The sequence below is a fragment of the Ylistrum balloti genome, unplaced genomic scaffold, assembly GCF_031769215.1.
Source record: "Ylistrum balloti isolate Yb309-2 unplaced genomic scaffold, AGI_CSIRO_Ybal_v1 Utg370558, whole genome shotgun sequence".
NCBI lineage: Eukaryota > Metazoa > Mollusca > Bivalvia > Pectinida > Pectinidae > Ylistrum > Ylistrum balloti.
The window spans coordinates 493,306-510,706 of record NW_026782351.1 but is presented as its reverse complement, the minus strand read 5'-3'; the positions used below and the strand labels follow the sequence as shown (position 1 = coordinate 510,706).

General features: G+C 36.1%; 1 protein-coding gene across 1 annotated transcript in view; it reads right to left on the bottom strand.

Moving 5' to 3' along the window:
* Positions 1 to 7,263: 7,263 nt before the first annotated feature.
* Positions 7,264 to 17,401, bottom strand: part of LOC132556288 (protein HID1-like) — a 32,184-nt gene continuing 22,046 nt past the window's right edge. Inside the window, exons 13-21 of the mRNA XM_060220671.1 lie at positions 17,316 to 17,394; positions 16,528 to 16,589; positions 15,516 to 15,618; positions 15,093 to 15,320; positions 14,376 to 14,566; positions 13,996 to 14,115; positions 13,148 to 13,239; positions 12,317 to 12,475; positions 7,264 to 11,191 (exon numbers count right to left, since the gene is read on the bottom strand). Of these exons, the coding sequence (XP_060076654.1) occupies positions 11,128 to 11,191; positions 12,317 to 12,475; positions 13,148 to 13,239; positions 13,996 to 14,115; positions 14,376 to 14,566; positions 15,093 to 15,320; positions 15,516 to 15,618; positions 16,528 to 16,589; positions 17,316 to 17,394 (1,098 nt within the window). The 3' untranslated portion in view covers positions 7,264 to 11,127. The remainder of the gene's footprint in view (positions 11,192 to 12,316; positions 12,476 to 13,147; positions 13,240 to 13,995; positions 14,116 to 14,375; positions 14,567 to 15,092; positions 15,321 to 15,515; positions 15,619 to 16,527; positions 16,590 to 17,315; positions 17,395 to 17,401) is intronic.

Below are 17,401 nucleotides of genomic sequence, written 5' to 3'. Positions count from 1 at the left end.
GGAGAATCTCGTCATCACAGAGAATCTCGCGATAACAGAGAATCTCGGGATCACAAAGAATCTCGGGATCACAGAGAATCTCGGCATCACAGGGTATCTCAGGATCACAGAGAATCTCGGGATCACAGAAAATCTCGGGATAACAGAGAAACTCAGGATCACAGAAAATCTCGACATCACAGGGTATCTCAGGATCACAGAGAATCTCGGCATCACAGAGGATCTAAGGATTACGGAGAATCTCGCGATCACGGAGAATCCCAGGATCACACAGAATGGGAGAGCGATTTCAGGGAGTAATAGAAGTTGTAATGTGTATGAATATATATCTGGAAAGGGAGAAAGCGATCCCAGAAAAAAACTTCTCGTAATGACAGCTAATGTAGAACGATATATCAGGACTGCATCAAAGATGTAATGGGGTGGGATGGGGATTGGTTTGGTCTTTAGGGTGTAAGGCACAACACTCCGATATACAGAATATCGTCTCGACAGTCGTTATGTTTACACTCGTTCAAACACTCCTACTAACACCATTGATATGGTTTACATCCAATAAAACAGAATTTAATGAGCCATTGATCCTCCTGCAGACCCGATCAGCGAACCGGGCCCTGGTTCTTCGCCTTTCAGTATGTGCCCGTAAACTTTAGATATTTAAGTATCATTTTCCAGCACCAATAATCTATAAACTGCATACCTTGACACATTTCCTTGTCAATGACACGGACTAGATTTCGGTCAAACAATATTGCATACCAGTGCATTCATATATAACATGACACATCTCAGTTAGTGATTAATTAAGTGTTAAATACAGCTGGGTAACTTCATTGATAACGACCATGCTTGATTAATTATCATCCGTGCGCACTGCATCCTCTAAAACAATGGCTAGACGTCGTCCCTTTATGTCTTTGTCACTTAACTATTATCTGTACTGTCTATATATCTTGTCTGTGCATCCTCCGTATACTTTATCTGTATCGTTAGTGTATATCTTGACTGTCTCCTTGGTATGGTATATCTGTACTGTCTATGTATATTGCCTGTTTCCTTGGTATGGTATATCTGTACTGTTGTCTATGTATATTGTCTTTCTCCTTGGTATGGTATTTCTGTATTGTCTATATATCTTGACTGTCTCCTTGGTATGGTATATCTGTACTGTCTATATATCTTGTCTGTCTCCTTGGTATGGTATATCTGTACTGTCTATGTATCTTGTCTGTCTCCTAAGTATGGTATATCTGTACTGTCTATGCATATTGTCTGTTTCCTTGGTATGGTATATCTGTACAGTCTATATATCTTGTCTGTCTCCTTAGTATGGTATATCTGTATTGTCTATATATCTTGTCTGTCTCCTTAGTATGGTATATCTGTACTGTCTATATATCTTGTCTGTCTCCTTGGTATGGTATATCTGTACTGTCTATGTATCTTGTCTGTCTCCTAAGTATGGTATATCTGTACAGTCTATATATCTTGTCTGTCTCCTTGGTATGGTATATCTGTACTGTCTATATATCTTGTCTGTGCATCCTCCGTATACTTTATCTGTACTGTCAGTATATCTTGTCTGTCTACAGCGTATACTACATACATATCTGCTCCGTCAGTATATATCTGTGTCTCCATATGTGTCCATATATTGTCTGTGTCCCTGTAGTATACTATATATGCACCGTCTGTATATATCTTGTCTGTCTCCTCCGTACACTATGTCTGTATCGTGAGTCCATATCTTGTCTGTGTCCCTGTAGTATGTTATATATGCATCGTCTGTATATATCTTGTCTGTCTCCTTTATCTTGTTTACCAGTAACAATAGATACATATTGTGACCTTGTCCGTATATTGTGGTAGTGCATCATCCTGGCTGACTGTACGTAAATATCAGGTATCCAATTTACTCATAATGTAATCATGTATGTGTCGTCCATGTATTTTGTCTTTCTATTGTCCTTGCGTCCGGCCAGTGTATCGTTCGTTTGTCGTCCGTGTAACGTCCGTGTATATTTTTGTATCGACAGTGACATGCTTGTGTTTGGCCCAAGCAGTATATCGTCCTTATATTGACGTGTATCTTCCGTGCATTACATTTGTATTTCGTTCATATATCGTGTATGTCTCTCGTCAACGTATTTTGTCGGTGTTTAATCCGTGTATCATGCCCGTGTTTCGTCCGTGTATCATGCCCGTGCTTCGTCTGTGTATTATGTCTGTTTATCGTCCGTGTATTATATCTTTTGACCATCTGTGTATTTGGTCTTTGTATCGTCCGGGTATTGTGCCTACCTATCATACTTGCATTTGGTCTTTGTATCGGCTGTGGATCATGTCTACATATCATCCTTGCATTTGGTCTTTGTATCGGCTGTGGATCATGTCTACATATCGCCGTTGTATTAGGTCTTTGTATCGGCTATGGATCATAGATCTGCGAACAGTCCGTGTATCATGTCTGTGTACCGTTTGGTTATCAATAACGGATGATTAGTCTTTTAATAGTCGCAGAAGAAAAAAAACCGGTGTCAATCTTGTTTCATATTGTTCACATTCGTTGTTAAAATTACAATTCAGTCGATTCAGTGACGAAATCGACGAAGAGCATAAAGTCCGTAGAAGCTCAATAATTAACGGTACCTCTTGTCTCGTCAGTGCATTAAGGTGACGCGGATTAGTGTACTAAAACTTGTTCCGAAATAGCTGTTTACTTACTCTGAGTCCAACTGTATGACTTATGGTTACCGCGTGAAGTAATTAACAATAGCTTACTGTTGTCTGAATCAACATGTTGTCAGCGTGTCATGGGTATCTTGAATTAAACCATTAATATTACTCAAATGAGCTAGTAACGCATCAATCTGCAAAGACATAAGTGTCTACAACTCTCGTCACATGTATACCGTGCTGTTTCAAAGACACCTAAATATGCTAAAGTATGTCATCTAAGGGTCTGATTTTGAGTAGCATCGCACTGGAACGTCAAAATTTCCCATAACTGACAACACGTATTGGCACTCGTCCGTGTGGGTGAGTCCAGGACGAGAGACCCATAAGGCCTGTACCGCTCATCTAACTTTGTTCAGCTGAATTTGCTTTATCAGAACTTAAGGAATAGGAATTCTAAGGTGGTGATCATCTAAAGTATTTCTACAAAAGTCTCTTCACCAAAGAATGCTTCTGATTAAATTGGGACAGTATCCTGGCATTCCTACATAAGAAAAAAGATTTTACATCAGGCCCGAGACCCGTTGAACTAAATTGATTCCCCTTCACCCAAGAATGCTTCGGAGCAAATTAGGACTGCATCCTGGCATTCTACTACTGTTTGTCTGTATATCGGTCATTTATTATGTCTGTGTTTCATCAGTGTATTTTTCGTTTAATCTGTCTGTGTATCGTCCGTGAAATATGTCTATACATCGGCCGTGAAATATGTTTCTACATCGTTCGTGAAATATGTCTCTGTATCGTCCGTTTGTTATGTCTGTGTGTCGTCTGTGTATCGTCATGCTTACGTATCGTCCTTGTATTTAGTCTGTGTATCTTCCGTCCACTTTGTACATCGTAAGTGAAACATGTACGTGTATCGTTGTTGTATTTTGTAACCATTTACAAAAATTAATTTCCTTCACCGTAGGATGCTTCAGTCCAAATTGGGACAGTATCCTGGCATTCCTACGTAAGAAGAATGGTTGTATAAAATCCGTTCTATTTCCCCATTGGGCCCACTCCACAGGCCCCATATCCACCTTTTATACCAAATTGATTCCCCTTCACTCAAGGATGCCTCAGACCAAATTGGGAATGGCAATTCGGCCAGGTGAGCTAAAACGAAGGACCTTGACATAAGCAAACACAAAAATGAACAACAGCAAAACTGAAGCAATTCTCGTATCCAATAATAATCATTCGTTTCATCTCTACAGTGTTCAACGTCTTTGGAACTGTTAGTATCATATAATGACGGGAACCAGTTAAGAAACAAAGAGAGGAATAAAAAAAACGCAAAAAAGGAGCAAGACACGAAGAAAATAAACGATGCAGTTATAACAAATATGTAGCCCTAAACAACACCAACTACGACGAAACCCATAACAGGAGCATCCCCCAGCAAAAGCAACAAAGAACCAGAGATTACAATGAATCAACCGAAAGCAACAGCATCAACGAAGAAACCAGCAACAACATTAGTAACAATAACACAACCATTGACAAAGCAACGTTCCAGAAACTCTGAGCAGCACTAACAGCGAAGTATCAAAAACTCTAAGAGTGAGCAGCGAGGAACCACCTCTATTGGGTAAACACTCGCTATCTTACCAAGTCAGAATATGGAACTAATCCTGGTATATATTGACATGGAGCGTGACCTGAAGTGCGAAGGGACAATGTGAACTATAGTCGTGTTATACTGATACAAAATTTTAGCAATCGTTAATATCTATCTGCAATGTTCGGTTTAATAGCGTGACAGCGTGTAAATGACGTCATAGTGTATTCAGCGGCGCCAGTAAGAAAATGTCGCGTAAGTAATGGGTTTGACACGTGCATGTGATATTTGTCTGAGCACTTCACGCCAGCATATCCTGTCTACAAACATATTATGGTGTCATGATGTCAAATTGTTTTCGGGATTTCCAAAAAGTACATGTATCCCTTTCGCCTCCGTGATTATAGCTAAAACACATTGATTTTGTCAATTTTATTATTTTTCTTACACCTCATAACGAAATAAAATATCGCTGTCAACATAGCAAGTAGATCTTTACATTCTGTAAAAACTGTGACACCAAACACTATCACATCATCTTACTGTATAAAATTTACTGTCGTGAACAGGTAGATACACCTGTATGGTTTATATACGACTTTGCATGACATGCGCCCTTTGGATGACATTGCTGGATACAGTGGTTCAGATGCTGACTGACTTGGCCGGGCATGCTTGTGAAATTTTCTGGTTCAGACAGGCCGAACACGATGTGGTGACTGGTGTTTTGTTTACTCTACATGACTCGATTAGTGTTGATTTTACTTGAAATGACTCGATTGGCGTAGCTTATACTCGAAATGACTCGATTGGCGTAGCTTATACTCGAAATGACTCGATTGGCGTAGCTTTTGCTTAAAATGATTCGATTGGCGTAGCTTTTGCTCAAAATGACTCGATTGGCGTAGCTTATACTCGAAATGACTCGATTGGCGTAGCTTTTGCTCAAAATGACTCGATTGGCGTAGCTTTTGCTCAAAATGACTCGATTGGCGTAGCTTTTGCTCAAAATGACTCGATTGGCGTAGCTTATACTCGAAATGACTCGATTGGCGTAGCTTATACTCGAAATGACTCGATTGGCGTAGCTTTTGCTCAAAATGACTCGATTGGCGTAGCTTTTGCTCGAAATGACTCGATTGGCGTAGCTTTTGCTCGAAATGACTCGATTGATGAAGCTTTTGCTCGAAATGACTCGATTGGCGTAGCTTTTGCTCGAAATGACTCGATAGATGTAGCTTTTGCTCGAAATGACTCGATTGGCGTAGCTTGCACTCGAAATGACTCGATTGGTTATCTTGCACTCGAAATGACTCGATTGGTGTAACTTGCACTCAAAATGACTCGATTGGCGTATCTTGCACTCGAAATGACTCGATTGGTGTAACTTGCATTCGAAATGACTCAATTGTAGCTTATACTCGATTATACATGATTGGTATTTTGTTTACTCGATATAAATCGACTGGTGTTGAGTAAGCATTGTCGACTCGTTTTATAAACGGGACCACACTTCCATCGATCTAGTACGACTCTTTGTGACGCTACCCGCCTGATAACATTGATCCACGGTCTAACACTTGGATACTCTCCCCGTTGGTTCATGACCAACAATTGAGTCCATACAAGAACATTGGTCCACAATCGTCTTTCCTCACATTAAATCTGCCTTATCTGCGTCTACCCTTCATAACGATAGCACGCTGTATGACTAATAATTGCATTTCATACATTCGCTTACATCGGATTCTAAGCACTTTAATTCACTGAATTATCATAATTTGAATTTCAGTCGATATTGAACAATTTTAATGGATATTTTACTTGCAACTTCAATATGGATTTTTGGCACGGTAATGGAAGCGTTTTATACCTTCTGACCTCATATATGTCCCTGTTTTTTTCTTATTTTTCCCCAAGTAAATATAAGACACATGGCTTATCATTCTTGCTATGGCAACACGGACTACTATTGTTTGATACAGCATATACCTAGTGTTCCTCTAACGATCTTAAAATATCAAGCGCAGATGTGCGAAGTTTGGCATGAAATACATCTTCCGTTGACCACAGCTACGTGTGGTAATGGCTTTAAATTGAACAAAGCACAATAATTCAAAATTGGACTCTTACTCTCCAGAACATCATGGTATTCCAAGGTATTTAAGCATTGTAAAACGAACTTCCCGTTTCCTTACAAGTTCAAATTTTGTAAAATAATATAACAACAAAATAAATGGCTTTAAGGAAATCATTACTTGGGAACATTAATACTTACTTTGGAAAACATCACTTTTCCCACAAATTAGATATGTTGATATAAAGCAGTCTTCACTTTGGCAAACCGTGTTCTATATTTAAAGGGTCCACACTGAATACCTGTATATATATATATATATAGAAAAAACTTGATTTGACGAGATGCGAGTAAATTATAAATAAAAATGATTTTTGACAAAAGAAGAAAGACGTTACATTTTGCACTAGCGCTTTCACTGTATTAGATCTTCAGGTGCATAGTAACTGTACATAATGGTGTGGCGTCACAACATGTTATCTGTTGATGACGTCATAATATAAAGGGGGCATAGTTATATTTTTCAAACTTTACAATGCGGTTAAACATTAATATTCAAGTCTGGTTTTAAAATGTTTATAATTTCTGACTCCTTGGCTTCTCTTTGTATTCGATTGGTTTCAGATGGAAAAGTATACAGGGGGAAGATTTGGAAAAAGCCGTCGTTGCATCCTGCTATGTGTCGGCTGATTGGTAGATGTCTATATCTTTCGTGAGATATTTGTTCGCGATGTAATGTTACGCGTTTGCGGAGGTTTTCTGTTTGTCCTATATGTATATATATATATATTTTTTTTGTTTAATTTTTAAAATTTTTTGAAGATTAAAATATCTGATATGTCATATTGCAATACTGGTGTGGTTAAACACTAAATCAACGACACTGTTTACAAAGAACAAAACATTTTTGTCATTGCAGCATTATTTACTGTACATAACACATATATTGTACAACATAACAGTCACTGTTTCACCAAGATAAATAAACTTTATATAAATTCCCTCAATAATTGGCAACAACTAGTTACTGTTGATTGCACCTTGTCCTCTTTAAAGGTAGATAACACAGTCATAACTACACGTGATTCATAACAAATTGATTATAAACAGTATAATATAGGATTTTCAAGAGTTCTAACAGCGTTAAAAAGGAGATCCTGTAAGATCAATGGGTCAGGATTAACCATTCACTGTTGTAGATATTGCTCACCTGATAATTGAAATTTTGTTGGGAATTTTCAATCCACAATTTTTAGACAGGAAATTCTCATTATTACAGTCGGTAAGAAAAGTACCACTAAAGATCATCAAAACACAGGGAAAATAGTTCCTATCCTTTTATTTAAACCAAGTATTGAAAACTTGGTCAGTTCCTTACCATCTCATACATTATGTATGTCACACTGGTCAATTGTCTGATGAAGGTGTCTGTGTAGTCATCAACATGTCACACTTATCTTCTGGTAGTGTTACAAAAACTTATTCCATTTCCTATCTGTAATTATTTCAACCAAATATTTAGGTTTTCTCAACTTTGACTGTAACATTAAAGTATCAAAGACCCTGGCAAGGCTTTAGGACAATCAAGGAGACTTAATCATCACAAATCAAAAAGTTTTCTATCTAGAAATCAACATTAATTTCAATTTTTTCCACGACTATACACAAACTTGTAGATCTTGTAAATACTACATCTTGTCTACAATCAACAACAGGATGTGTTACATTGTAGTAAATCACCAATGGAACTAATTTTTCAAGGATTTCGTAAAAGAAACATAAATAAAGGATATTGTCTCTGATATTAAACAAGATGAAATGAATCACAAACATATATCTCTGATACAACATAGAGCTTTCAAACTCTCAACAAATGAGTAGTAAAAATGTAAAGAATTAAAAAAAGTTAAAACTCAAAACTCACAAAGAATTTGTTTGAAAAATTAAGAAAACAGAACAGACAAAAATGAGATAAATACTCCAGATACACAACACTGAGATAACTATAAATATATTATGTCAAAATCAGATGCCCACACACCTGGGCCAGTGAATCACACTTCTCATGACTTCTTTATCCAAGAAAGTGATAGGAATGGAATGTAAATATGGAACATGATACATGATCAGCTAATCGTCTGGAAAGGAAGTGACAAGCCTGAAGATGCATGAAGACTTCTATTGTTTTTAAAATGTCCTTTCTTTGTACCTATTTTTTTTCAGGACATGTCACACATACACCTGTGAGATAATTCCAATTCCTTTGGCAGAATGACCTAACACAATAGAGAAGATGTATTATACAGTGGTGTGTCTGAACTGTTCGACTTTGTGAGGAAGATAGACTAAGAAAATAAGGTACCATAGATACAATGTCTGCTAAAGAATGGTCAAAATTTTACTTCAACCACCAGCTTTTGCCACATGTTCTCCTGACTGTGACAAATACTACCTGCAAGCCATTTGCTGTCTCGGCATCTTAACAAACTGCGGACATAAATTTCAAAGCACTCTTTTCAAAAAACTACAAAAAAACATACATACAATCAATCTATAAATAGATTTCATGCATTTTACAGAAATCAGATTCACTGTCAATCATTAATCATTTTTGCGTTACAGAATCAATACGTACCAGTGTTGATGAGTTGGCAGATTGTAGGATTTTCCCAACACACACTGCTGAGACCACAGAAAAGTGTTTGTGTTTTTCATACCATTTGGCCAACTAAGTTCTGGTGAAAGACAAAATTACTTGCTTGCCTCTCATAACTCAATAAGTGGAATTTTTCATGTACTTATTAATCCTGATAAATGCAGATTAAATTATAAACTTCACACTTTTGAAAATAAGTGAGATTTGTGTTATTATATGTTAATGAGACTATTTACAATTAGAATCTAATACACTATATGACTTTACCATCTTTTGAGTTAAAATGAGAAACACAAAGTTAATGCCTAATACATTCTAGAAACAGGATCAGGTTAAAAACCAGTAGACAAGACAGTACAGAACAACAGTAAAACCTATTAAAACTAACAGTCGAAAGTCTACAAAGTGAGATAATTTCTGATATACCACAACCCTACCTTGGTCTAATGCTACGGATATTTTCTAAGTGAGCCATAGGTTCACTCGGTGAACTCATTAACCATTTGTGAAAAATGCTCTTTTGATGTGTTTTCATCTGAGTAATGTTTAACTCAGCAACCAAATTCAAACACAATAAAATCAAGATGAACCACAAATTAAGAAGTTGTGAAAAACTTTTTTTACCAGGAATCGGTGCAATATTAGGCTGACCTTCACAAAGACAACAGTCTGTATTTATGACCACTGGTTAACGCACTGGGGAGAAGCTAGTCTGAAGGTACGTTGATACATACTGTATCTGTAGATCAGAAGAAAGACAACTCTTTTATAAAAGAAACCCCATTTTAACTCTTGATTATTTTGATTCTGATGGGTGTCAACTTGGGGGTTAAATGAATCAATACATCAAACATCATAAAGGTACTGTGTGTGATTGATATTGTTCCTTGTAAGACCAGGAAGCCTTAGATTCAGCTCCACAGCAACACTTTGGCATACAGACACAACAGTTAAAACAAAACAGTTGCCCTAAACACATATCATGATCAAAGGTCCACATCTACAAGTGGTTCACATCAAAATAACAATTTTCTAGTATAAATATACAGCTACCAGTACGATCGGAGTCAATCTGTCTGGGCATCCAATCACAAAAATTTCAATATGTCTTCATCTTCAGAATATTTTAGTTTGTGTAAAATATGTATGCGTAGAGTTTTCTGTGCCTAAACTATGCTTGTATCAAGAGTGACAACAAAAAAACCTATTCTTCTCACACCTATCTTAACATCGCCAGAGACAATCTGTTCACACCTATCTTAACATCGCTAGAGACAATCTGTTCACACCTATCTTAACATCGCTAGAGACAATCTGTTCACACCTATCTTAACATCGCTAGAGACAATCTGTTCACACCTATCTTAACATCGCCAGAGACAATCTGTTCACACCTATCTTAACATCGCCAGAGACAATCTGTTCACACCTATCTTAACATCGCTAGAGACAATCTGTTCACACCTATCTTAACATCGCTAGAGACAATCTGTTCACACCTATCTTAACATCGCCAGAGACAATCTGTTCACACCTATCTTAACATCGCCAGAGACAATCTGTTCACACCTATCTTAACATCGCTAGAGACAATCTGTTCACTCTGACTCATCTCAAATAAATAATCATTTAAGAAATATTGAAACTGTACCAATCAGTCGTATAACATGGTGCAATTAAAAATTACTTCATCCCTCTTTTGCCTTCTTGTTATCATATAATTCTACATAATAAAATGTCTTTACAATTACTTAATAACCATTAGACTATACACTGGATTAAAAAAGACAATGTCCATGATATCAAGACATTCCACAAATGGCACATCTAAGCATCTCACTGGTTTCTATTTGTATATATAATCCATAACATTGTACATGTACTTGTATTCATTTAGGTGTTTTGCTCCGAGTTGACATTGAAATAGACTATATAAACAAAACGAAAACAGTTGAAAGCTTTAAAAAGCCAAGTGACAATAGAAGAGTAAAGAAACTATCACTTCTACAGTGGATAATTTCACAAAATATTTCAATACTCTGCACAGGAAGATGGATATTGTGTATACAGTAAGTCTCCTGGGTGTACTACTGTTTTGTTCTGTGTGAAGTCTCACACTCTCTGGATTTCGAACAACTTCACATTGGTGTCATACCATACTGGTGGGTCCACATTCCTGGAAAGAGAGAAGTTCAATGTCAAAAACCACGGTAACCTCATTTTAATAGAAACAGCAAAAGTTTACAATTAGCAAACCAACAAAATGACCCTGCAAAGTTTCGTCATTGCTCAGTCGGAGCTTTGGCTGACGTAACCTCATGTGAAGATCTGAGGTATGTGGTGCGATGCTCTCTTTGCCTGGCAATGTGTGGCTCTCAGAAAGCTGAGAAACAGACTGGTCAGTGATGATGTGGTTATGTTGTGTTAGGTGAAGTCAACTAAAACAATATATATAACACCCCAGAGTTAGGTGTAAAACTTTACTTACCGAAGATATGTATTGCTCCACAGGTAAGTATATAACTTTACTTACCAAAGGTATGTATTGCTTCACAGGTAAGCATATAACTTTACTTACCAAAGGCATGTATTGCCCAATTGGTAGGTATAAAATATTACTTACAGAAGATATATAATGCAAAAGAGGTAGGTGAAGAACTTTACTATCCAAAGGTATATAACTCTCCAGGGGTAGGCAAAGAATTTTACTTACCTAAGGTATATATAATGCCCCAGAGGTAGGTGTGAAGCTTTACATACCTAAGATATATATAATGCCCAGAGGTAGGTGTGAAGCTTTACATACCTAAGATATATATAATGCCCCAGAGGTAGGTGTAAAGCTTAACATACCTAAGATATATATAAGCCCCAGAGGTAGGTGTAAAGCTTTACATACCTAAGGAATATAACACCCCAGAGGTAGGTGAAGAACTTTACTATCCAAAGGTATATAACTCTCCAGGGGTAGGCAAAGAATTTTACTTACCTAAGGTATATAATGCCCCAGATTTAGGTGTAATACTTTACTTACCTAAGGAATATAACATCCGAGAGGTAGGTGTAAAACTTTACATGTCGAAGGAATATAACACCCCAGAAGTAGGTGTAAAACTTTACATACAAAAGGTATATAATGCCCCAGAGGTAGGTGTAAAACTTTACATACAAAAGGTATATAATGCCCCAGAGGTAGATAAAGAACTTTATTTACCAAAGGTATACCTACCAAGAGGTAGGTGAGAGCTTTACTTACATAAAGTATATAACATCCCAGAGATAGGCATAGAAATTTACATACCTAAGATATATAACGCCCCACAGGTAGGTACGGAACCACATGGTGGTACCACTGTTAGCCTGGTACTTCCGTATCAGGATGGGATGAGGTACAGGCAGCAGGCCTACCAATGTACCATGCTGAAGGAACTTCAGGATCTCACTCTCATCTGTCAGACCTCTGTAATTATCAAAAACAGCAAGGTTTGTCTATAAATGTTCTGAATTTTGTGCATTTATTTATCAGTCAGACCTCTGTAATTATCAAAAACAGCAAGGTTTGTCTATTTATCAGTCAGACCTCTGTAATTATCAAAAACAGCAAAGTTTGTCTATAAATGTTCTGAATTCTGTGCATTTATTTTTACTTTTTTCTCCAATGAATTTTAGAAATGTGCCTTATTTATATATGAATATTTATTTTCTAATATTTCAATTTATTGTTTGCATATATATCAATACGTATCAAAATTTTGGGATCCTTTTTTTTAAAAATAAAACTATTTTGATTTTAAACTATTCCAATTTACAGTTTGCTGTCTAAAAAAGAATGAGGTTCTACACAAACACATGTGCTATTGCAGTACACTAATACAATTGTCAATAACTTTGTTCACGGACAGATCAACATCATTCTACAGTTGTTCTAAATTCCACAGAACACTACCTAACAATCTATTATTAACAAAATATATACTAATATGTATATAAAACAAAACAGGTTAGTTTTCATAACATTGTGGCAGTTTTGTTGAACACCACAGTTAATTAATATCAAACCTTTCATAAAAACATAACCTTAAGATTCATATCTAAAGTATGTTGGTTAACACAGGTAAGTATTTACACTCACTTGTCTATACAAATCTTCTCCACCTGTGGCACCAACACCTGTAACATCCTCATTATTGTCTGTAGAGGTAACTTCTGTTTCCATGACATCACCTACACATACCATCAATTCTTCAATACAGTCAATATCAACAACAATCCATTGTAACAAAACAAGAACAACATTCAACTCTATAGTTATAACTTAAAACTAATCTTAACATTTACCTTGACAGGTCACATAAATATTCAAGTATACGAGGAAACAGTGTGATATTTTCATAAAGCAATTTTTACTGTGTAACATGTTGTAATGTAACATACTGTAATGTAATGTAAAATGTTGTAATGTAATGTAATATGTTGTAATGTAATGCAAAAATTATGTTATGTAATGTAATATGTTGTAATGTAATGTAATGTGTTGTAATGTAATGTAATATGCTGTAATGTAATGTAATATGTTGTAATGTAATGTCATATGTTGTAATGTACCGCAAAAATTATGTTATGTAATGTAATATATTGTAATGTAATGTAATATGTTGTAATGTAACGCAAAAATTATGTTATGTAATGTAATATGTTGTTATGTAATGTAATATGTTGTAATGTAATGTAATATGCTGTAATGTAATGTAATATGTTGTAATGTAATGTCATATGTTGTAATGTAACGCAAAAATTATGTTATGTAATGTAATATATTGTAATGTAATGTAATATGTTGTAATGTAATGCAAAAATTATGTTATGTAATGTAATATGTTGTAATGTAATGTAATATGTTGTAATGTAATGTAATATGCTGTAATGTAATGTAATATGTTGTAATGTAAAATGTTGTTTCGGCTGCTCATCATTACTTACCCAGTCCGGTGTTGCTACCCAGGCCCCTGGGCTGGACGTGGAGGCTGTCCTTACCATAGGGGCTCGACCCCCTGCATCTGACCCTGTCATGGAGTGGGTGGGACTGGCTTGGGTGCTGGGCTGTAAATACAATTGAACTGTTACATTCCTGAAAAGTTACCCATCTCCATGGAATCATTTAAAACTGTTGATGTAGCCTATTTTTGTGTTATGGTTGCATTTGGATGGCAAAAATCTGTACAGTAAATGTGTGATATTGTAACATAAAATAATTTTGTTGAACAGTTAACATAAATTCCAATACAATAAACTGACCCAGGATAGTAAATAAATTTTCTCAATAACTAGACTCTCAAATGTATGAATAATGGAAAACTTACCAAGCTTTTGGTCCTTGTCATCTTTGGTTTCTCTGTGCCTTCAGCTCCTTCCTCAGTCTCTCCGTCAGTGGGGTCCTGGATCTCATTAGGGGGCTGGACATTGTGTGTTCCGCTGGACGTGGCCAGTTCCTTTAAGGTGGGGTCAGCATTACATTCATCTGGGGCTGCCCTTTCTGTCATCTTGTCTATACCTGTGAGATACCGATTACCAGTAGTAAATACAAACTAAAATACAGTAATTTTATATTTCAAGATTAAAATAGAGTGTTAAAGTACAACTAAATTTCCATATGGTCCCTAGGCATCTTTATCTCAGGACCAGGAATATTTGTGCACACTGACTGAGCTTTACAATATCAACATCTAAACAGAGACATCCTTGCTCACTTTTTTACCCTAGTTGTGTGAAAACTAAAACTTTGTATGTGTCCATAGTTATAGAACGTTACTTCTATCTTTACCTTGGTTAAAGGATCTAATTAGAGATTTATTTGATTAAACTCACTTAATATCAGTGGAATATTATCCAAAAAATGACATAGGTAATATCAAAATATATTGAGACTGTGAATAGTTCAATTTCAGTGACAAGAGAGAGTGTAAATAGAGACAATTTAGGCTGAAATTGACAAACGATATCTTAACCTATCATAGTGGCAAGGACCATACACATGTTTCTGATATGAATGTTTGATAAGCTGAATTAGCTATACATACGGGGTGTAGCAGCGAGGGAGGTCTTGAGAGTGCCCGGCTCAGCTTCTGTAGCAGGTATAGAGCCCTCCATTAGTGGCAGCTCTTCCTTTGTGTCAGGGGTCAGTTGGGTGAATTTCTTTCCCCTTTTAGTGAGAGCCTTAGCTATGGCCGAGTGTTCTGTGGGCAGGTTGGCAAGCTGATGGAACACATTCCTCTTACGGATAATTGTGTAGACCAAATTACTGTTGCCTGATATGACAAAAACAAAGAGAATCAATTTATTCATGAAAGGAACTGTAAAACAAATTGAGACCAGTTAGATGTTGATGTTTTTCTAATCATTGTATTTAACATCTTAAAGAAGAGTGGCTATTTCTTTCTTGAAGTACCCATTTTGTTGAAGTTCTTGTTTGAAAAGCTGATCCTATTCACAAGAAGACTTACCATCAAACTGGTACTGAATGATGTTATTGAAGACTTCCAGCAGGAAGAAAACAAGATGGTGGTTTGTGGGACTAGCATACAGGAACCAGGGGGTACTGAAGGCCTGGGAAAACAAAAATCAAATTATCTTTCACTAACCAAATTTTGCAGAAATTTAGATCCTACCACTTTTAAATGCAGAACTTTAGTAAAATGTTCCCAAAACAAGGGTACATTTTCAGGTTCTTTCAAACTCTTTTAAGAGGGTACATCTTACGGTTCTCTCAAACGCTTTTAAGAGGGTACATCTTACGGTTCTCTCAAACGCTTTTAAGAGGGTACATCTTATACATCTTACGGTTCTCTCAAACTCTTTTAAGAGGGTACATCTTACGGTTCTCTCAAACTCTTTTAAGAGGGTACATCTTACGGTTCTCTCAAACTCTTTTAAGAGGGTACATCTTACGGTTCTCTCAAACTCTTTTAAGAGGGTTCATTTTCAGGTTCTTTCAAACTCTTTGAAAAGGGTACATTTTACGGTTCTTATGAACCCTTTGAAGCATGTTTACAGTGTTTTTTCAGATAATTATGTGAGCATTTTCCAAGACTGTCATAAATCTTAGCTCTTTCCACAGTAAAGAGAAACTATACCACCACATTCCACTTTAGAAGTTTAAGTGTACAAGTAACAATCTTTAAAGTAAGTGCAGGAAAAATACTTTTGATCTGATTGAACAAGACTTACAAGTCAACAACCTATATCCCATGATTAAACTTGATGAAATAAAGTCAATCACAAAGTTTCTTAACAGTCTTTCAAAAACCTTTTCTATACCTGGGTATACCTGGGTAATTCTGGACATAATGTATATATAAGACTGAGTAACACAAACTGGAGGAGAATCTTACAGGGGCGGCATAAAAGTTTGGCACTGGAATCTAGGGAGAATCAAATGTTTGGGCAAGGACAGTATGATTATTTTTTGGAAAGGGACAAACTCACAAAAAAAAACTTTAAAATTTTAAACCTTACCTCCAGTAAGTGCAGAAGCTTTGTGCTGGCTACCATTGATAAAGTTTTCAGATATGGTGATACTGAAATGGAAAATCTTCTCATAAACAACAAGTAGCAATAATTTGTTTCAAGCTAAGAAATAAAACATATTTTGTAATAAATTTTTGATCTGACAATATTCTTAAAACATTAAGTAATCAAAGATCAAATGGCTCATATAAACACAAGAACTTTATAAAACAATGATGTTATCAGGCCGAAGTAGAAGGCAAAGAGAAAGGAAGTCTAACACTTAATGAATCAAGAATAAAATGAGCGCTTGTTTCAGCCTCCGAAACTTCAAGTTTATCATCAGAACCATCAACCATGCAAGTTTAGCTTTTGTAATTACTGTACTTCAAAATTAATTCTAACTGTTTTTCTTAACCATGGAAAAACTTTGAGTCTAAATTTGGTCAATCAAGCATAAAATATAGGTCAGATCTAGTCTGTGGAATTTAAGTCTGTGTTAGATAAAATCATCAGAGTCATTGAACTTGAAGGGTTGATTGATTTTATTAATAAAACTTAAAGTTACTTCTATAATGTCCATACTATTCTTAACAATACTAGACCTGGGGCCATATCATAAGGTTAAAAAAACACACAAATCAACAGCACTTTTCAATACCAACACAAAGTAGACAAACTACAGCCAAGTGAATTAAACTGTGTCATACAGCTGTTTTGTCCATCCAGGGCTGGTAAGTGAGGCTAGGGAAGCAACGAAATATCCTAAACAAGGTGTTTAATAGGGATCAACATACCATTTACAATGATAGTAAGTAGACAATCAAAAAGAGGCTGCAACCTTTGGTGGCCAGTAGTGATGATTTTGTGAAAAACCTGAAAT